This window comes from Acanthopagrus latus, chromosome 5, assembly GCF_904848185.1.
Source record: "Acanthopagrus latus isolate v.2019 chromosome 5, fAcaLat1.1, whole genome shotgun sequence".
Classification (NCBI taxonomy): domain Eukaryota; kingdom Metazoa; phylum Chordata; class Actinopteri; order Spariformes; family Sparidae; genus Acanthopagrus; species Acanthopagrus latus.
The window spans coordinates 30,992,116-31,008,330 of NC_051043.1; the positions used below are offsets into that span (position 1 = coordinate 30,992,116).

Below are 16,215 nucleotides of genomic sequence, written 5' to 3' on the forward strand. Positions count from 1 at the left end.
GGGGTGTGTGTGTGTGTGTGTGTGTGTGTGTGTGTGTGTGTGTGTGTGTGTGTGTGTGGGGAGAGAGAGAGAGAGAGAGAGAGAGAGAGAAAGGGGGGGGGGGGGGGGGGGGGTAGTTCACAGTTGAAACATCATAAAAACATTTTCCAAAGAAAAGGCTTCACATTAAAACCAGAGTGGAACTCTTCCTCCACCAGCAGACAGACGACAGCAGGAGCTGCTAGGAGTGCAAAACATCTGGGGCTTTAGCCTCAGTTGCCTTGAAAAAGTAATCTGATTACTCCTTTAAAAAGTACAGCCAGCACAGAGTGCACAACAAACCTTAATATTGTCATCATTAGCTGGCACAAACTCAAAATAATGACTGTATTTCCAGCTAGAAAACGTGCATCTCTCTCCTCCCTCCATTGTTGTGTGTATTTGTGTCTCTGCGTGGTGTTACACCTGAGTGTCCTCAGGCTGAAAACCTGACATGTCGCAGACGTGACATCACTCCCCGAGATGCAGGAAGAAAGCAAAAATATATAGTGACAAAAATAATAATAACGCACAGTGACTTGAACAAGTAACTGTAATGAGATTACTGGTTTGGAATTATTAACGCGTTACATTACTCATTATGAAAAAAGTGGTCAGACTAGAGTCTTTTTTTAACGGGGGTCCGGGCATTTCTCCCCCGGGACATTTTGAAAACTGGGCTGTTAAAGATGCAATTACAGCGTAGCTTGAGAAGGAAAGGAAGGCCAATCGTTGAAGTCTTCATCATCATATTTTGATCACAAATAAAGCTAATGTTCCCCCACTATAGGCCCACTGAGTGATGTTTACATTAAAGATATTATAGCCTGTAATAAGACCTGTGCTGTGTGCACAGGCTATTAGAGCAGGTAGAAGATCCCCCCTTATCATTTCTTCACTTCATTGTATATCTGCATCGGGCCTACACGAGGCTTTGTAGGTATTAAGAGAAAAACATCATCATTTAACAGAGTCGACACACTCAGACTAAACACACCACCTCTATTCAGTGTTTCAGAACCTGAGCTGATGGAAGAATCAACAGGGGCTGGAGGAGATGATGTCTCACTCTCCACGTCTTCTAGCTCTGGCTGTGACTTTATGTTTCCTCTGTATATCCATAATAACTAACTACAATAAATGCTGCAGTGGTACTAAACAGCAGGCTAACAGACGGCATTATTCTGACTCTCCACCTTGGTCACATTGTTCCATTTGTGTCTGCTGGACGTTTGATATGCAACCACATAAAAACCTCTGGGGCTGTTTTCATCATGAGGAAATTATATTTGATTTTTACATTTCTTTTAAGACAGAGATCCGAGGCTACTGGCTCGAGTGCCCAGGTCTAACAAACGCAGCTGTGACATCTTCACACGGTTCAACACAGAAGTTTTTACAGTGTAGTCTGATGTCTGAGGAACTTTTTGTGGTTCAAAATGAAAGATTTTAAGATGGCCAAAATTTTATCAACCCCCATGTTTTTGTCTTCGTCAGGTTGCGTGAGCAAACATGGTGTTGATAAAGTTCTGAAGTGGTTCTGCTGCTGAGGAGGAACAGCACACCACAGCATCATCAGCATCGACAAGAACAATCCATGTGATGAGTGTGAGACAGAAACTATGACTCAACACACACGGTGCACTGTTTCATGTTTATTTGTATGAATGTTGTCATGTTGTAAGTCTGTTTCAGTGTCTGTCCTCCTCGTCCCTTCAGTCCAGACTCGCCGCCCCCAGAACCTGAGCTCCTCTCCTGGACACCAAGTCCGACTGATGAGCCCTGAACGCCCGGAGACGAGCCTCCGGACTCCTGAAGGTGTCCAGAGCAGGAGGAACCTGAGGAGGAGGAGGAGAGAGGAGGAGAGAGGAGGAGAGAGGAGGAGGCTTTGGAGACTTGGAGACCTTTTAGAGCTTTTATTCTGAAAATACTGAGACAGGAAATATATCGCAAAAACATAAACAAGAAGCTAAAAGAGGCTAAATCGCTCCACGGATCTGCAGAGACGGAGACACTTTACATCACACACTCATATGATTCACTGTTTCTACACATTATTTATTAATGCAGCTTTAAAGTCACTGTCGAGTTAACCAGCAGGTTTGTCCCTTTAACACACAGACCAGGTGTTTGTACCTGTGAGAACTGAGGCAGTCTGAACGGAGTGTGTGTGACGGGCAGGGGGCGGCTCCTCCTCAACAGGCTGGTTCTGGTGTCAGGAATACAGCCTGGTTTGACCTGAACACACACAGTGTGCAAAACGTGAGTTTGTGTCCAACAACATTAACACACACACACACACACACACACACACACACACACACACACACACACAGCTTCACTCCCTCTGTCTCACCCTCTGCAGCTGGCTGTGGTTGCTGGTTCGATTCCTGCTCAGCTGTTCGTCGATCCAGTGGTGAGCGTACTGATGAGAGAGGAGGTCTGCCAGCGGAGACCCTGGCCTGTTTGAGAGATCAATTCATGTGTTATTAATCACCATCAAACAATAATTAATAATCAATAATCTGCTCTGTGCATGTGCCTCTCACCTGGTTGTGACTCCAAACGTGATGTCAGGCACTGCTGGCCTCCGTGAAGCCCCGCCCTCCTGTCTCCTGGGGGCGGGCATTTGGCTCTTGGCCCTGCCCCTCTGTGCCCGGTATTGACTCAGTTCTTTGGACGTGACGAGACCGGACCGGACCGCATCCCGGTTCAGAGACACAAAGTCCGGAGGAACGGACTGAGCAGAGTCTCCACGTCTAGACTGAACGCTCCAACTGGACAGAACTAACACCCACAGCACAGATATAGATCAGGAACTACATCTCCCAGCATCCTTCACTGCTCTTAGCTTTGTGCTAACCTTGTAGCTGCTGAACGACCGGCTCAGAGACTGTGTACTGTGAATGAGCACATTGTTAGCATCATCGCTAACTGTAGCAATCGTCTGTAGTGTGACGTAAGAAAACCCTGAACATTATCATCACATGGATTAGAGGCCTGGAGCAGTGACAGGTCAGATCATTTATTGATTTATGGATTGTTGTCAGGATGACCTGATCCAGACCTGATCCAGACCTGATCCAGACCGGATCCAGACCTGATCCAGACCAGATCCAACAAACCAACAGATCAGCTGAAGAAAACTATTAAACTGAAAAACACACGAGACTCACACACAAACACACACATGCCAGATTAGTGTGTGTGTGTGTGTGTGTGTGTGTGTGTGTGTGTGTGTGTGTGTGTGTGAGTGAGTGAGTGACAGCGGTGATTGTTGCCTGAAGGCATGTTTCCATCATGCCAACACACTGTGACAGCTGACCGCTGCTACACCTCACTCACACTCACACACACACGCACACGCACACACACACACACACACACACACACACACACACCATCATGTTATTGATGTGTTCATTAGTGAACAATGTGTCATCAACATGTAGCTAATGTTAGCAGTCTGCTGCTGACTCTCAGTATTTGTATTAGTAAAGTGTGGTATTAGGGTTAGTATTCACAAACATCACATGCTAATGCTACATGCTAATGCTATAGTGGGCAGGGCTTACCCTCGGCCACGCCCCCATCGCTTAAGCTGCTGCTGGTTCCGAAAGTGAAATCTGGACCAGGACCGAGTAGACCTCTGGACCGGGTTTGACCCAACGGAGCCTACAGGAGGGACAAATGGTGTGGTGCGTTCAGGGACCTCAGCTGTCACAAGCAATATCTGCACACGGTGATGATGTCGCTGTGTCTGTGGCGACCGGGCCTGAACACAGCTGGAGGACATTAAATGATCTTTATTTCCATAAAGACGACAGAGATCAGGGTATTTACTGAACGGGAGGGAAGAATGAAAGTTCAAGTTTAAATCTTCATCAACCTGATCAGAACAACAGCTCAACAGAATGTGGACCACGAGCTCCTCTGTTTGGATTTCAATCACTTCTTGTTTCTCGATGATTCTCTTTGTGTTTCATTTTGTTATTTGTCACAAAAATCAGGACAGAATTTAGATTCAAAGTCCTCACAGGTTCATCTGAGGCCCCGAACCCTCAGACCCACAGCACGGAGACAGGACGGGCCCGGGCCCTCGTCTCTGTCCTGGACTCTGTTCGGACCGTCTGACAGCTGAAGCAGCTCCTCACAGTCTGAGTCTCTGCTGCCACCTGCTGGTCATCAGGAGCTGTTACACCCAGGATGATGTCACAACCTGTGTGATGTCATCACTCACTGCTGGTTAAACAAAGTGATGGATGAGGTGAGATCTTCACCCTGTAGTGTGTGTGTGCGCGCGCGTGTGTGTGCGTGCGCGCGCGCAGGGTATCGTTCACCTTGATCAGCAGCGGATTGGTCAGCATGGAGTTTCTGATCACGCCCACTCGTGGTGATGACATATTTCCTGTGACTGAAGAAGATGAATGTGTAAATATACTGCGGCCGGTACACGTAGTACTAATACTGCTGCCGATACACGTGGTACTAATACTGCGGCCGGTACACGTAGTACTAATACTGCTGCCGATACACGTAGTACTAATACTGCGGCCGGTACACGTAGTACTAATACTGCTGCCGATACACGTGGTACTAATACTGCGGCCGGTACACGTAGTACTAATACTGCTGCCGATACACGTGGTACTAATACTGCGGCCGGTACACGTAGTACTAATACTGCTGCCGATACACGTAGTACTAATACTGCGGCCGGTACACGTAGTACTAATACTGCTGCCGATACACGTAGTACTAATACTGCGGCTGATAAACAGGTGTTAATCGATCACTCGCAGGTCAAACCGATCAGCTCATCTCACCTGTGTTTACGTGTCCTCCGGTGCTACGTTGCTATGGAAACAGGACGCTAAACTGCGGCAGGAACCGGAAGTCTTCGGATATTTTTTAAAGAAGTTTCAGACTTAAAAAATAACACACTGACACATGACGTCACTGCCGTGTGGACGGACCCACTGACAGGTTTTTGTTGTGGCAGTTGGACTGATGACGTGTTTACAGTTAAACAGAGCGGAGGGATGAGAAGCTGCTGCATTCATGGACTATGGCGAAAAACAGGAACTTTGATAGAGTGAAAATTAGAAGTTAAAAAAGGAACAGTTTCCTGTGTTGTGGGACAAAATGATCAATATCTTTTAAAGACAAAATTAATCGTTACTTACCTAAAAAGATTTTGTAGGAAAATAGACAACAAACGTTTTTCAAGATGAGAAAGTTAAAATTGAAGACAGACTTGTTGGTTGTAATCAGTTGAGTTTATTTCCAGAGGACTTTCCTTGAACTAAAAGCTACTTATAAACCAGATAAATTAACTACTTTCCGCCCAGTTATACCTCAGCTCCGTCGCACAGAATCTTCGAGTAAACCTGAACGCAGCACGTCTCTTGCGTCACCAAGGCGTCAATCTCAGTTTGACAAAGATCGTTTGTTGAAAACATGATTTCCTCTACTATTAAAGCAGAAGTAGAAACTTAACCATAGCAACCGATCAGGTGAAACAATTATCCTGTTCAGCACTTCTTCGTCCTGTTTATATTCTGATGTCAATAAAGTTCTTATTTTACAAATGTGTTTTTTGTTTTTTGACCTTATTCTCTTCAGCCTCACCAGTTTTTTGGAAACCCGTTCAGAGTGAGACGTCTGTGCTCCGAGCTCCTCTCTGCTGTAGCACGGTCTGTTAGCAGGCAGCAGCTCTCATGTCTCCGCGGTCTCCGCGGCTCCTCGGCTCAAACTGTCCCGCTCTCTGACAGCCTGTCCTCGGTGTCTCTTTCCCCGGACGGCCGAGATGCTCCGGTTCTGGTTCGAAGTGGCGGTCGTCCTCTGGCTCGTCCCCGGGTGCGTGGGAGCTGCTGCCCGCCTGTACACGGAGGAGGACCCGCTGGTGATCCTGAGCAGCAGCAGCCTGAAGTCCACCGTCAGTAACTCGTCCTCGGCCTGGCTGGTCCAGTTCTTCTCCTCCTGGTGTGGACACTGCATCCAGTACTCCAGCACATGGAAGGCTCTGGCCCAGGACGTCAAAGGTACCGCCGCAAACACACTCGGTTTGGTTCCTTTGTAAACAGGAACGCCAGACCCCATTCAAAATATGCTGTTTACTTAATTCATGGTCCATCGGTATACCAGTGATCAATGTTTAACTAGCACTCGTTGTGTTTTCTGGTTCTTTCTTATCTTTTTTTTAATTCGGCATCAATACAATCCAAAAATCAACAGGTGATTACAGTAAAACCTAAACTCTACCTCGTGCGACTCAACCATATGCTGAATCTATTTGTTTGTGTGAAGCGACTGAAGATGAACAGCTCTTTAAATCAAGTTTGGAGCGGACAGACCAGCTATCAGCACACTGTTACAGAGAAGGCTCATTAACTACTTGCCTGACTGAACAGTGATACTACAGTATGAGCTAACTGAATATCTGTTAGCTCAAACTAGCTGTGTTGATAACAGTCAGATGATCAGACTCACTGTCATCATGTTCAGCAGGCTAACACACCGTCATCACTGTTAGCGACAGTTAGCTTGATTAAGCTAACAGGTGGTTGTAGTCATAGACATATAATGTTTATTATTATTATTATTATTATTATTATTATTATTATTATTATTATTATTATTATTATATATCTATGGTTGTAGTGACCCAGTACTGAAATCGTTTCCAGGCAACAGACGGGGGACACCTGAGGTCTGTCACGTCTCAGACCTGCTCCAGGAAGTCCAGGACTGTTCCAGGAACCAGAATCAGACACGAGTCATGCAATAATAATTTGTTTTCAAGTTAGAGCTTCAGTTAAGTTAGCTCTGTTAGCCCAGTTAGCTAAGAGCAGAGACCTATGAAGCAAACTGTGAATCATCATTGAATTTTTCCAGTCAGCTCATATTGATCCTGATCACAGCTGAAGGCAGCCTCTGTGCTGTGATGGTGATCTGTGTCACTTCCTTATTTTATAATAAAGTTTACTTCTGTCAGGGTTGAGCTGCTCAAGTGTCTGTGACATCATCACTGAGCTATATTTCATATTATTTCAAGTTAAATTGTGTAAAATGTAAAAATTATAGAAAACACTTTTGATCTATGTGTCTTAGCATGCTAACCAGCTAGCCTGTCCTTTTTCATAATACCACTCCATGCTCCCAGTCCGCGCTGCTAGCTGCATGGCTAACTGAGCTAGCTAGCACACAACATCTCCAGTTGGCAGCAGTTAGCAGTTGGTCCCTGTGTGGGGATGTCAGCTCTTCTTTGTAAACCTTCAGCATGGCAGAGAGGTCAGTGTGAAAACAGACCAGAACTGAACTGTGTCAGTAAAACAACGATGACGAGAACTGATGATCAGTTATTGATATTTATTATCCTGATATATCATGGTTGTCTCGAATCGTCCATTGATCAGTAAAATGTGAGAACATAGAGGAAATGTTCTTCACATTAAACATCGAAGGGAAGGAAACTCAGTCCTGTTCTGCAGAGACAGATCTGTTGAGACTTCATGATTTCGTTATTTAATGAGCTAAATGTGATTTGAGAGGCTAAAGACTCAAACACACACACACACACTCACACAGAACAACCTGTGGGAATCAGTCTGCTGTCTTCAGCCTCCGTCTGCCTCCAACTCTCTGGGGAATAATTCAACTGGAGACCAGCTGCCTCTAACACACACACACACACACACACACACACACACACACACACACGCAGGCAGACAGACTTGTTCTTTATGTGGACCTGCTGTCGGAGTCAAAGGACATCTGAGACACAAAGAGCCTGACCCCCCTGAGACAGACAGCTTGGACATGCACGCGCGCACACACACACACACACACACACACACACACACACAAACTGATTCACAGTCAATTGTTTGTTTACATGTTTGTTTGTCTCAAGCTTGTTAACTTGTCAGACTGTAGAGACAGACGGTTGGCTCATATTGATCCATCACTGATGTATCAGTTAGCTCAGTTGGAAATTGTCTTTGATAGTGACCAGTAATCAATAATGATGTGATGAGCGCTGCAATGTGTCTCTGTGTGTGATCTCAGTCCTCTGATTGGACTGGACGGGTCATAAGAACTATGGTTGTGATTAACAGGAGATGGGCTGTGGGTGATCAGGAACATATTGATAACAGATCCTGCAGCAGAAACATGAAGTGTCTCCACCTTTAAACAGACAAGTTGTCTGTGTGGGCGGTGCCCCATAGACATAATATACGTAGACGCCTCATGGCGTGCTGGAACATAATCCCGCGTCGCCGCCATCTTGGTTGGGTCTCCTCACTGTAGGCTAGCACCAGAGTCAATCAGAATCAATGGAGAACGAGCAACTATGACCATATTTTGTGCAGTTTATTGTTGGAATAACCGGCGCAGTGTTGTTACCAGATCGCGGGGGATTACCTTTCACAAGTAAGATTTATTTATTTTTTTATTTTTTATTTTTTAATAATTTTTGTAACAGCGCCCTGGATCTTAACTAAATCTTTGCCGTCTGTAACTGAGTGAAAATCCGGTATAAATTCGGGAGGTTATGATTATTGTAGTTGTGGATGCACCTTCCTCAGTAGAAATAAATGCGGGGGGCATTGGAGATCCATCCAAGATGGCTGCTGCACTGACACGTTAGCTCTAAGAGGCGTCTAGGTATATTATGTCCATGCAGTGTCCTGCGTGGGTGGTGTGATGCATGGGCGGGGTCATGTATGGGCGGGGTCACGTGTGGACGGGGTCTTGTGTGGGCGGGGCCATGTGTGGGCGGGGTCTTGTGTGGGCGGGGTCTTGTGTGCGCGGGGTCTTGTGTGGGGCTACACGATATTGGAAAAAACTGACATGTTTTTGTCGTACTGAGCTGTGTGGTACAACGTAAATGGTCAAACTGATTAGTTGTGTTACCGCTGGTTGTGGCAACTGATACACCTGGGTGTAACATACACAGATACACTGTCGACACAGAACACCTGTTTGGTCAATGTCATCCTGCTTGTAGCTGAAGTGATTCCAGATAACTTTCTTTTTGGCACCAAGTCGCCGTTTTTCGCGATTTTCTCTTGTTCATTGTTCATTTTTCACTGTTGTTAGCAGCGACTCGCTCCGTGTGCAGGGGCGTGGTCTGCTTCAGCACACTGAATTAGAACTAATGTGATTGGTGGATCCTGTGTTTGAGCAGGCCCTGCAATGTGATTATTGTGCGACATATCGCACAGCTTTAGTGTAGATCGTCTCTTTCGCGGGCCTGGGCGGCGTAGATCATGATGTAAGAGTAAAACATCTGGTGACGCAACCAGGAAATGCTCCAAAGACTAGACTGTCCAATTTAACAACGGCTGACGAGGTTAACAAGGTCCAATCAGAGGACTGAGATCACACACCTGATCACACGTGTGACACTTACACTCCTGTGTGTGTGTGTGCGTGCGTGCGTGCGTGTGTGTCAGACTGGCAGCAGGTGGTCAGTGTCGGGGTGTTGGACTGCGCTCAGGAGGAAAACTTTGACGTGTGTAAAGAGTTCAGCATCAAGTTCTACCCGACGTTCAAGGTACTACACTGTGTATTAGTACTGCATAATAATACTCTCACTGTGTATTAGTACTGCATAACCCATGTGTAATAACCTCTTTTATGTTTTGGTCTTCAGTATTTTCGGGCTCACAGTCCAGAGACAGACAGAGGGACCACCTACAGAGGTGAGACACAATCAGACCTGTCTTACACCACCTGTCTTACACCACCTGTCTTACACCACCTGTCTTACACCTTGAAACATGAGGTCATTTACAGTTTACAGTCTGATCTGTTGAGATGAACACTACTGTCATCTACACTGCCTGTCTGTTGGGCGTGCAGGTAGCCACACATCTGCAGCGGACCTTTGCTGTCTCTCTCCCATCTCCATCTGTCCTCTGTCATGAAGGTGTCTATGCCTGAAAAAAATCTGCACCCGTCTGTCTCTCCAGGTGCAGACAGAGAGATCCAGTCAGTGAGACAGCTGATGGTGGACATCCTGCAGAATCACACCAAACTGGACTGGCCCGATCACTGTCCTCCACTGGAACCATACAGGTACCAGAACCACAGAGAACAGAAATCAATATGATATATCAGATCTGATGGGTTCTGCTGTGAGTATTGATCAGTCCTGTGACATGTTTGTATGAGTCAAGTAAAAGTACAAACTAACAGAAACAACTGAAACAGAAAAATCAGCAGCTTATCCTGCCGGTGTGTCTGTAGCTCTGCGGAGCTGCTCCCTCTGATAGGTCAAAGGTCAGATCACTACAACGCCATCATCATCGAGGAACCGGAGTCCTACGTAGGACGGGAGGTGAGACAGAAAAATAATAAGGAAGAAGAAGATGTAACTTTTCAGAGGCAGCAGAGGCTCTAACTGCCTGTCTCTCTGCCTGTCTGTCCCTCAGGTGATCCTGGACCTGCTGCAGTACTCAGGTGTGGAGGTGAAGAGGGCTCTGAGCTCTGACCGCCCCCTGCTGGACGCTCTGAAGATCACAACCTTCCCCTCCATTTACCTGCTGCACCCCAACACCACACACACGCACCTGCATGTGTGAGTAACACAAACACACACACACACACACACACACACACACACAGCTTTGATAAAATGAATGAACCAAAATGGTGGCACTGGCATAGAGCTGCTATCACATGTACAAACCAACAGCTCTCTTCTTCTTCTCCTTCTGCTTCTTCTCTTCAGTGAGAAGAAGCTGCGTTTCTTCTTCTCCTCCTTGTTGAGGACGTTACCTGGAGTTCAGCGCCGGTGGAAGTCGGGCAGCAGTTCCAGTGGAGGTCAGACGGGGGCGCTGCAGGACAAACAGAGCATGGGGCCGTGGAGAGACTTCGACAGGTCAGACCGGCTCGGCTCGGCTCGGCTCAGCTCAGCCTGTAGAGTCGGTGGATGGTCAGTAAACCTGTGTGTCTACCTGCAGGTCGAAGGTGTACACAGCTGACCTGGAGTCAGCGCTCCACTACCTGCTGAGGGTCGAGCTGGCTACACATAATATCCTGGAGGGGGAGGAGCTTAAGATCTTCAAAGACTTTGTCATGTTAGTCGCAAAGGTAACAGAGCTGCTGCAGGCTCACATCAGCAGACACACATCGCTCCACCTGCTTCATCACAACACCTCCTTCTAAACAAGTGTCCCAGCATGCATCTGTTTCCTCTACAGTAACTGATCACATGACTCCACATGCTCACTCAGGAGGGAGCGTTACATCTGTATCAAACATGATGCAGAGTATTGAAGCTATTGTATCAATTTCAGTACAGTGACATCATCACTCTCCACCTGTTAGTTGTATCCAGGTGGAGGTTCTGTGGTGAAGCTGATGGAGACGCTCTCTGATTGGCTGCTCAGTCTGCCACTGCAGCGAATCCCCTACCAGGCAGTCCTGGACCTGGTGGACAACAAGATGAGGGTGAGAGACACGCACACACACACACACACACACACACACACACACACACACACCAGCTGACTTCCTTTCCTGTCCAGATTTCAGGTGTGTTCTTGGGGGCAGAGCTTCGCTGGGTTGGTTGTCAGGGCAGCAGGGCGGGTCTTCGAGGTTACCCATGTTCCCTGTGGACTCTGTTCCACGTTCTTACCGTCCAACATGACGCCACACCCACCGCACTGGAAAACACAGGTACACACACACACACACACACACACACACACTGCACATCATCATCAGACACTTTGCAATTAGTCAAACTGATCCTGACTCAGACACGAGGTACAGTACAATACAGTTGAGTCTAGTTCAGTCTAAAACAGTCCAGAAGGGTCCAGTAGGGTTGGTCCAGGTGAGTCTCCATCTCCCTTCTGTCTGTGTGTGACCGTCTCTGTCTCGTGCAGGTCTGGAGGGCGAGGTGGCACCGGTGCTGCAGGTGATGCGTCGCTACATCAGGACGTTCTTCGGCTGCGAGCAGTGCGGACGACACTTTGAACAGGCAGCGGCCGACAGCATGGAGAGAGTCCAGAACAGAGAGGAGCAGATCCTGTGGCTGTGGAACCAACACAACCGGGTCAACTACAGACTTGCAGGTACATGCACACACACACGCACACACACGCACATACACACTCACTCTCTCCGTCTCTTTCACCTGATCCAATACTGAACCAGTAACACAACATCACCAGACTCCCTTTACAAATCAGCTAATTCAAGGAGTTAAGAGTCACATGTTACAAAGACACTAAACAGAAACAATATAGGCGACTTCTTTGTCCCCGTGGAGAAAGTCCCCAGACTCCCTTAACAAATGTGTCAATTTAGTGAGTTGTTGAGTTTGAGACTGTTATGACCAGGGCCTAAACCCCCCCCATCCTCCAAGGACCAGCAGCAAGAGCATTTTTGAATGGTTTTATTACCAAACACAGTTTTTACACAATCATGCATGCTGGGAGTCTTGGACAGTGGAGGAGAGAGGAAAGCAGCCAATCAGTTCCACAGAGCAACCTACAATCAGACACACCTGCAGCCAATCTCACACACTCATACTAAAAACAGACGAATAGAAACATTTATGACCTCTAGTGTTGTAACAGAGACACTTTATAAACTCTGTGAAACTCCAAACATTATTTGGACCTTCTTGTTTCAGCAAATGTTCTACATGAACTTCTTTCTGTCTTTAAGTTAAAAAACACAATTGCTGCTCAGAGATAACTCAGTGTATCCATGTCAACATTATACTTCCTGTTTACGTCTTCCAGAGCATCATGGGAGCCGTAGTTCTGAAATGATTATTCCTACAATCCAATAATTTGACCCCTTACATGTCGCATCAACATGTTTTTGATATTGTTCCTATTTCCCTCCCTCCCCTCCCCTCGCCTCCTCCCTCCCTCCCCTCCCCTCCCCTCCTCCCCCCTCCCCTCTCCTCCTCCTCCCTCCCTCCCCTCTCCTCCTCCTCCTCCTCCTCCTCCCCCTCCCTCCCTCCCTCCCCCTCTCCTCCTCCCTCCCCTCTCCTCCCCTCCCCTCGCCTCCTCCCTCCCTCCCCTCTCCTCCTCCCTCCCCTCCCTCCCCTCTCCTCCCCTCCCCTCGCCTCCTCCCTCCCTCCCTCTCCTCCTCCCTCCCCCCCTCGCCCCCCACCTCCTTCCCCTCAGGCTCACTGAGTGATGACCCCCTCTTCCCTAAAGCTCCGTGGCCGAGCCCCTCCCTCTGTCCCTCCTGCCACGAGGAGAAAAATGGCGTCCACATCTGGAATCAGAACAACGTTCTCCTGTTCCTGCGACAGCACTACGGAGCCTCCAACCTGTCCCCCAAATACTCCCTGGGTCCCCCTCGACTCCCGGCACCTCCTCCTGATCCTGTGCAGAGCAGCCGGCCTCAGCAGGAGCACCGAGGAGGTGAGAGGAAGGAGCCAGAGAAGAACGCGGATCCGAAGCCAGCGTCTAGACCAGGACACCAGGCTCTGATGGGGGACGAGAGGGGTGAGGTTGTGGGTGTTGGAGGGGAAGGTAGAGGAGGAGCAGCAGGAGCAGCAGGAGGAGGTGTCTGGATTCTGGGTCTGGGTTTCAACAGTGTGGACATGAGTCTGTGTGTGGTCCTGTACGTCTGCTCCTGCCTCTTCCTCATGCTCCTCTTCTTCTTCTTCAAAGTCCGGTCCAGGAGGTGGAAACTCCGCTACTCCCGCCTCCACGTCTGAGGCCACTTTATACAGAACTGGACAAGTTTCTACAGGATCAGAACAGTGTACCTGGACCAGACCGGTTCAGACAACAACAGACCCCTTGTATAGATCCAGACTGGTTTGGCTCAGCTCTGGATCAGTACTTTGTTCGTAGGTTAACAGGTGGTACCTCTGAACTCATCCCTCACACCTGGACCTGATGGTATCAGGACCTGGTCCAGCAGATCTGTTACCTGACTGTGAGGTGTTTTTATCAATGTCTGCAGGATTTGGACCTCAGATGTGGATCCTGGTCTGGATCAAACCTGGAACAGATCTCAGGTCTCATTTATTTATTTTTACTTTTAAAAATTGAATCCTGTGAGCAGGTGTGTCTTCAGACCTGTGGGTCAGACCGGGTCTGGACCAGGTGCAGCAGACTGGGACTGGACTGCAGCAGACTGCTTCTGCTGGGTTCACTTTGTGCCAAACGCTGCTGACAGATGCTACACCTGTCCTGTCAGGCCCCGCCCCCTCTACCTGCACAAACACTGTGTGTGTGTGCGCACGCGCGTGTGTGTGTTTGTGCACCTTTTAACTGTGAAACATGAGCCGTCCTGATGTCTGGATCTCTGTAGACACACTGATTGATTGATTTAGCATTTCTTCACAGATCAATATTGCAAAAGTCGAGAAAACATATTTAAGTGTATTTTTAAAAAAAAACAAAAATCATCAACATGGAGTCACTCGGTGATGATATCAGCTGATGGTGTGATGTCATAGTGATGTCATAGTGATGTTTCTTATTCAAACAGGAAGTGAAAGTGAAGCAAAATGTTATTTACCAGTGACATCATCAGAAGAAACCAATCACAGGCTGTCATTGAGTCCAATGTTTAATATATTTAACATTTTAGATTTAAATCTGTTAAGTTTACATCACTTTTGTTTCTATTTGATGAAATCTAATTAATAAATTAAAACATGTAAATGTTGTGATGTTACTGCTGTGTTGAGTTTAATCAGATGGATGAAATGTTTTTTGTAAACTGATCATTTAAAAGCAGATTGTGAATAATAAATGTATTACTGCATTTTATTATTTATATCTGGTTCATTGTTTAAACAACCAATCTGTATTCTTTATTCACATTCATTTACATCGAAGATGTGTGAAATATAAATTTCAGCCAATTTTAGTTTAAATTTCTAATTTTCTTGTTTGATTTCATCCCAATTCTCTTTTCATTGTTTAGTTTTTACTATTATAATAGAAGTTTTTGATTAGGATTTACACACCAGGTGTGAGCTGCTGGTCTCGCTGGTCTCAGTCACACCAGGTATCATCAGCTTCATGTGATCTGCAGTGACGTGTCTCAGTCTCTTTATCTTGAACCTTTTTGTATTTCTCTGGAGGAAATGTTTGAGTCTCACAGTGAGGGAGTGAGCTGCAGGTGGGTTGATGGATGTTTGACCTGATGGTCCCTGAACACACCGTCCTCCTGTCTCACAGACGCCAAACAAATGATAAAAGACAATGTTTTAACTGTCAATTCTTCTGTTTACAGCTTCTATTAGTTTGTTTTTTTATGATGAATTATTTTAATGACATGTAAATAAATCATGTTGCTGCAACTCTCACTGATGTTCCCCTTGCTGTCACATGTAGCGATGCCAGCATTAGCTTTGTATGGTGATGCCACTTGTCACAAACAAAATGCTAACACGCTAATGTTCATCATTTTAGATCAGCATGTGAGCAGGATGATCTGAAATGATAAACATTACTCTGCTAACATGCTGATGTTTAACATCTTTTTAATGTTAACATCGGAGTTTAACATGTTCGATAACATTAGATAAGAGACGAGACATCATTCAACTTTATAAATTCGGAAGGACATTCTTGTGCCAGAGATCCAAAAAGAGCCCCAACAAGGTCACAGTGTAACCAGTAACAACTAGTATTAACCAGTATTAACAAGTATCAACCACTATTGACCAGTAACAAATAGTATTAATCAGTAACAACTAGTAACAGGCTTTAGCTTTTAATTTTTGTCACTGTAATAAAACGTTATGTTCCACGTACCTTTAACTCAACGATACCTCAACAATTATTTTATTATATTTCTCTCAACATTATTTCATTACTACTTCAGCATTTTATTGTTTCTCATTGTATCTATATTTGCCCTTAGATGTTTACTGTATTTGTACTTTAATGTACCTGCTGCTATGATGACCTCATTTCCCCTTTGTTCATAATAAAGTTTTCTATCGATCTATCGATCTATTGATCCCCAGACCCCAGAAATGTGTTTTTGGGCCTCAGGGCATCACGTGACGATGTAACGACGGTCCGCCCACTACGAGACCGGACCTCAGAGTCTCATGGTGGTTTGGTGGACAAACACACAGACATGATGTCAGCACGCTGTCCGTCTGTAGCGTTGCTCACTGTGGCCATGTTTCAGTCCACCAGAGCCCCGCCCACCTCATCTGCATATTGAGCAGTCTGCTGACAA

At 46.4% G+C, this 16,215-nt stretch overlaps 2 protein-coding genes across 3 annotated transcripts; one reads left to right on the forward strand and one right to left on the reverse strand.

Moving 5' to 3' along the window:
* Window positions 1–1,653: 1,653 nt before the first annotated feature.
* Window positions 1,654–5,044, reverse strand: cfap77 (cilia and flagella associated protein 77). Its single transcript, XM_037097620.1, has 7 exons — window positions 4,845–5,044; window positions 4,359–4,432; window positions 3,594–3,693; window positions 2,568–2,805; window positions 2,375–2,480; window positions 2,155–2,256; window positions 1,654–1,856 (listed from the first exon to the last, which is right to left on the reverse strand). The coding sequence occupies exons 2-7, from the start codon at window positions 4,419–4,421 to the stop codon at window positions 1,734–1,736; spliced, it is 732 nt and encodes a 243-aa protein (XP_036953515.1). The 5' UTR covers window positions 4,422–4,432; window positions 4,845–5,044; the 3' UTR covers window positions 1,654–1,733.
* Window positions 5,045–5,666: 622 nt separating this feature from the next.
* On the forward strand, window positions 5,667–15,328 carry qsox2 (quiescin Q6 sulfhydryl oxidase 2). 2 transcript variants are annotated; one of them, XM_037097615.1, is made up of 13 exons: window positions 5,924–6,062; window positions 6,708–7,311; window positions 9,480–9,580; window positions 9,680–9,728; window positions 9,999–10,104; window positions 10,276–10,366; window positions 10,461–10,606; window positions 10,760–10,909; window positions 10,992–11,121; window positions 11,359–11,481; window positions 11,559–11,709; window positions 11,922–12,110; window positions 13,179–15,328. In XM_037097615.1, exons 2-13 carry the CDS (start codon window positions 7,272–7,274, stop codon window positions 13,718–13,720), a joined length of 1,818 nt encoding a protein of 605 aa, XP_036953510.1. In that variant the 5' UTR covers window positions 5,924–6,062; window positions 6,708–7,271; the 3' UTR covers window positions 13,721–15,328. The 2 variants fall into 2 exon arrangements, with proteins under 2 accessions (XP_036953509.1, XP_036953510.1); XM_037097614.1 differs by lacking the exon at window positions 6,708–7,311 and having other exon boundaries at window positions 5,667–6,062.
* Window positions 15,329–16,215: the final 887 nt, after the last annotated feature.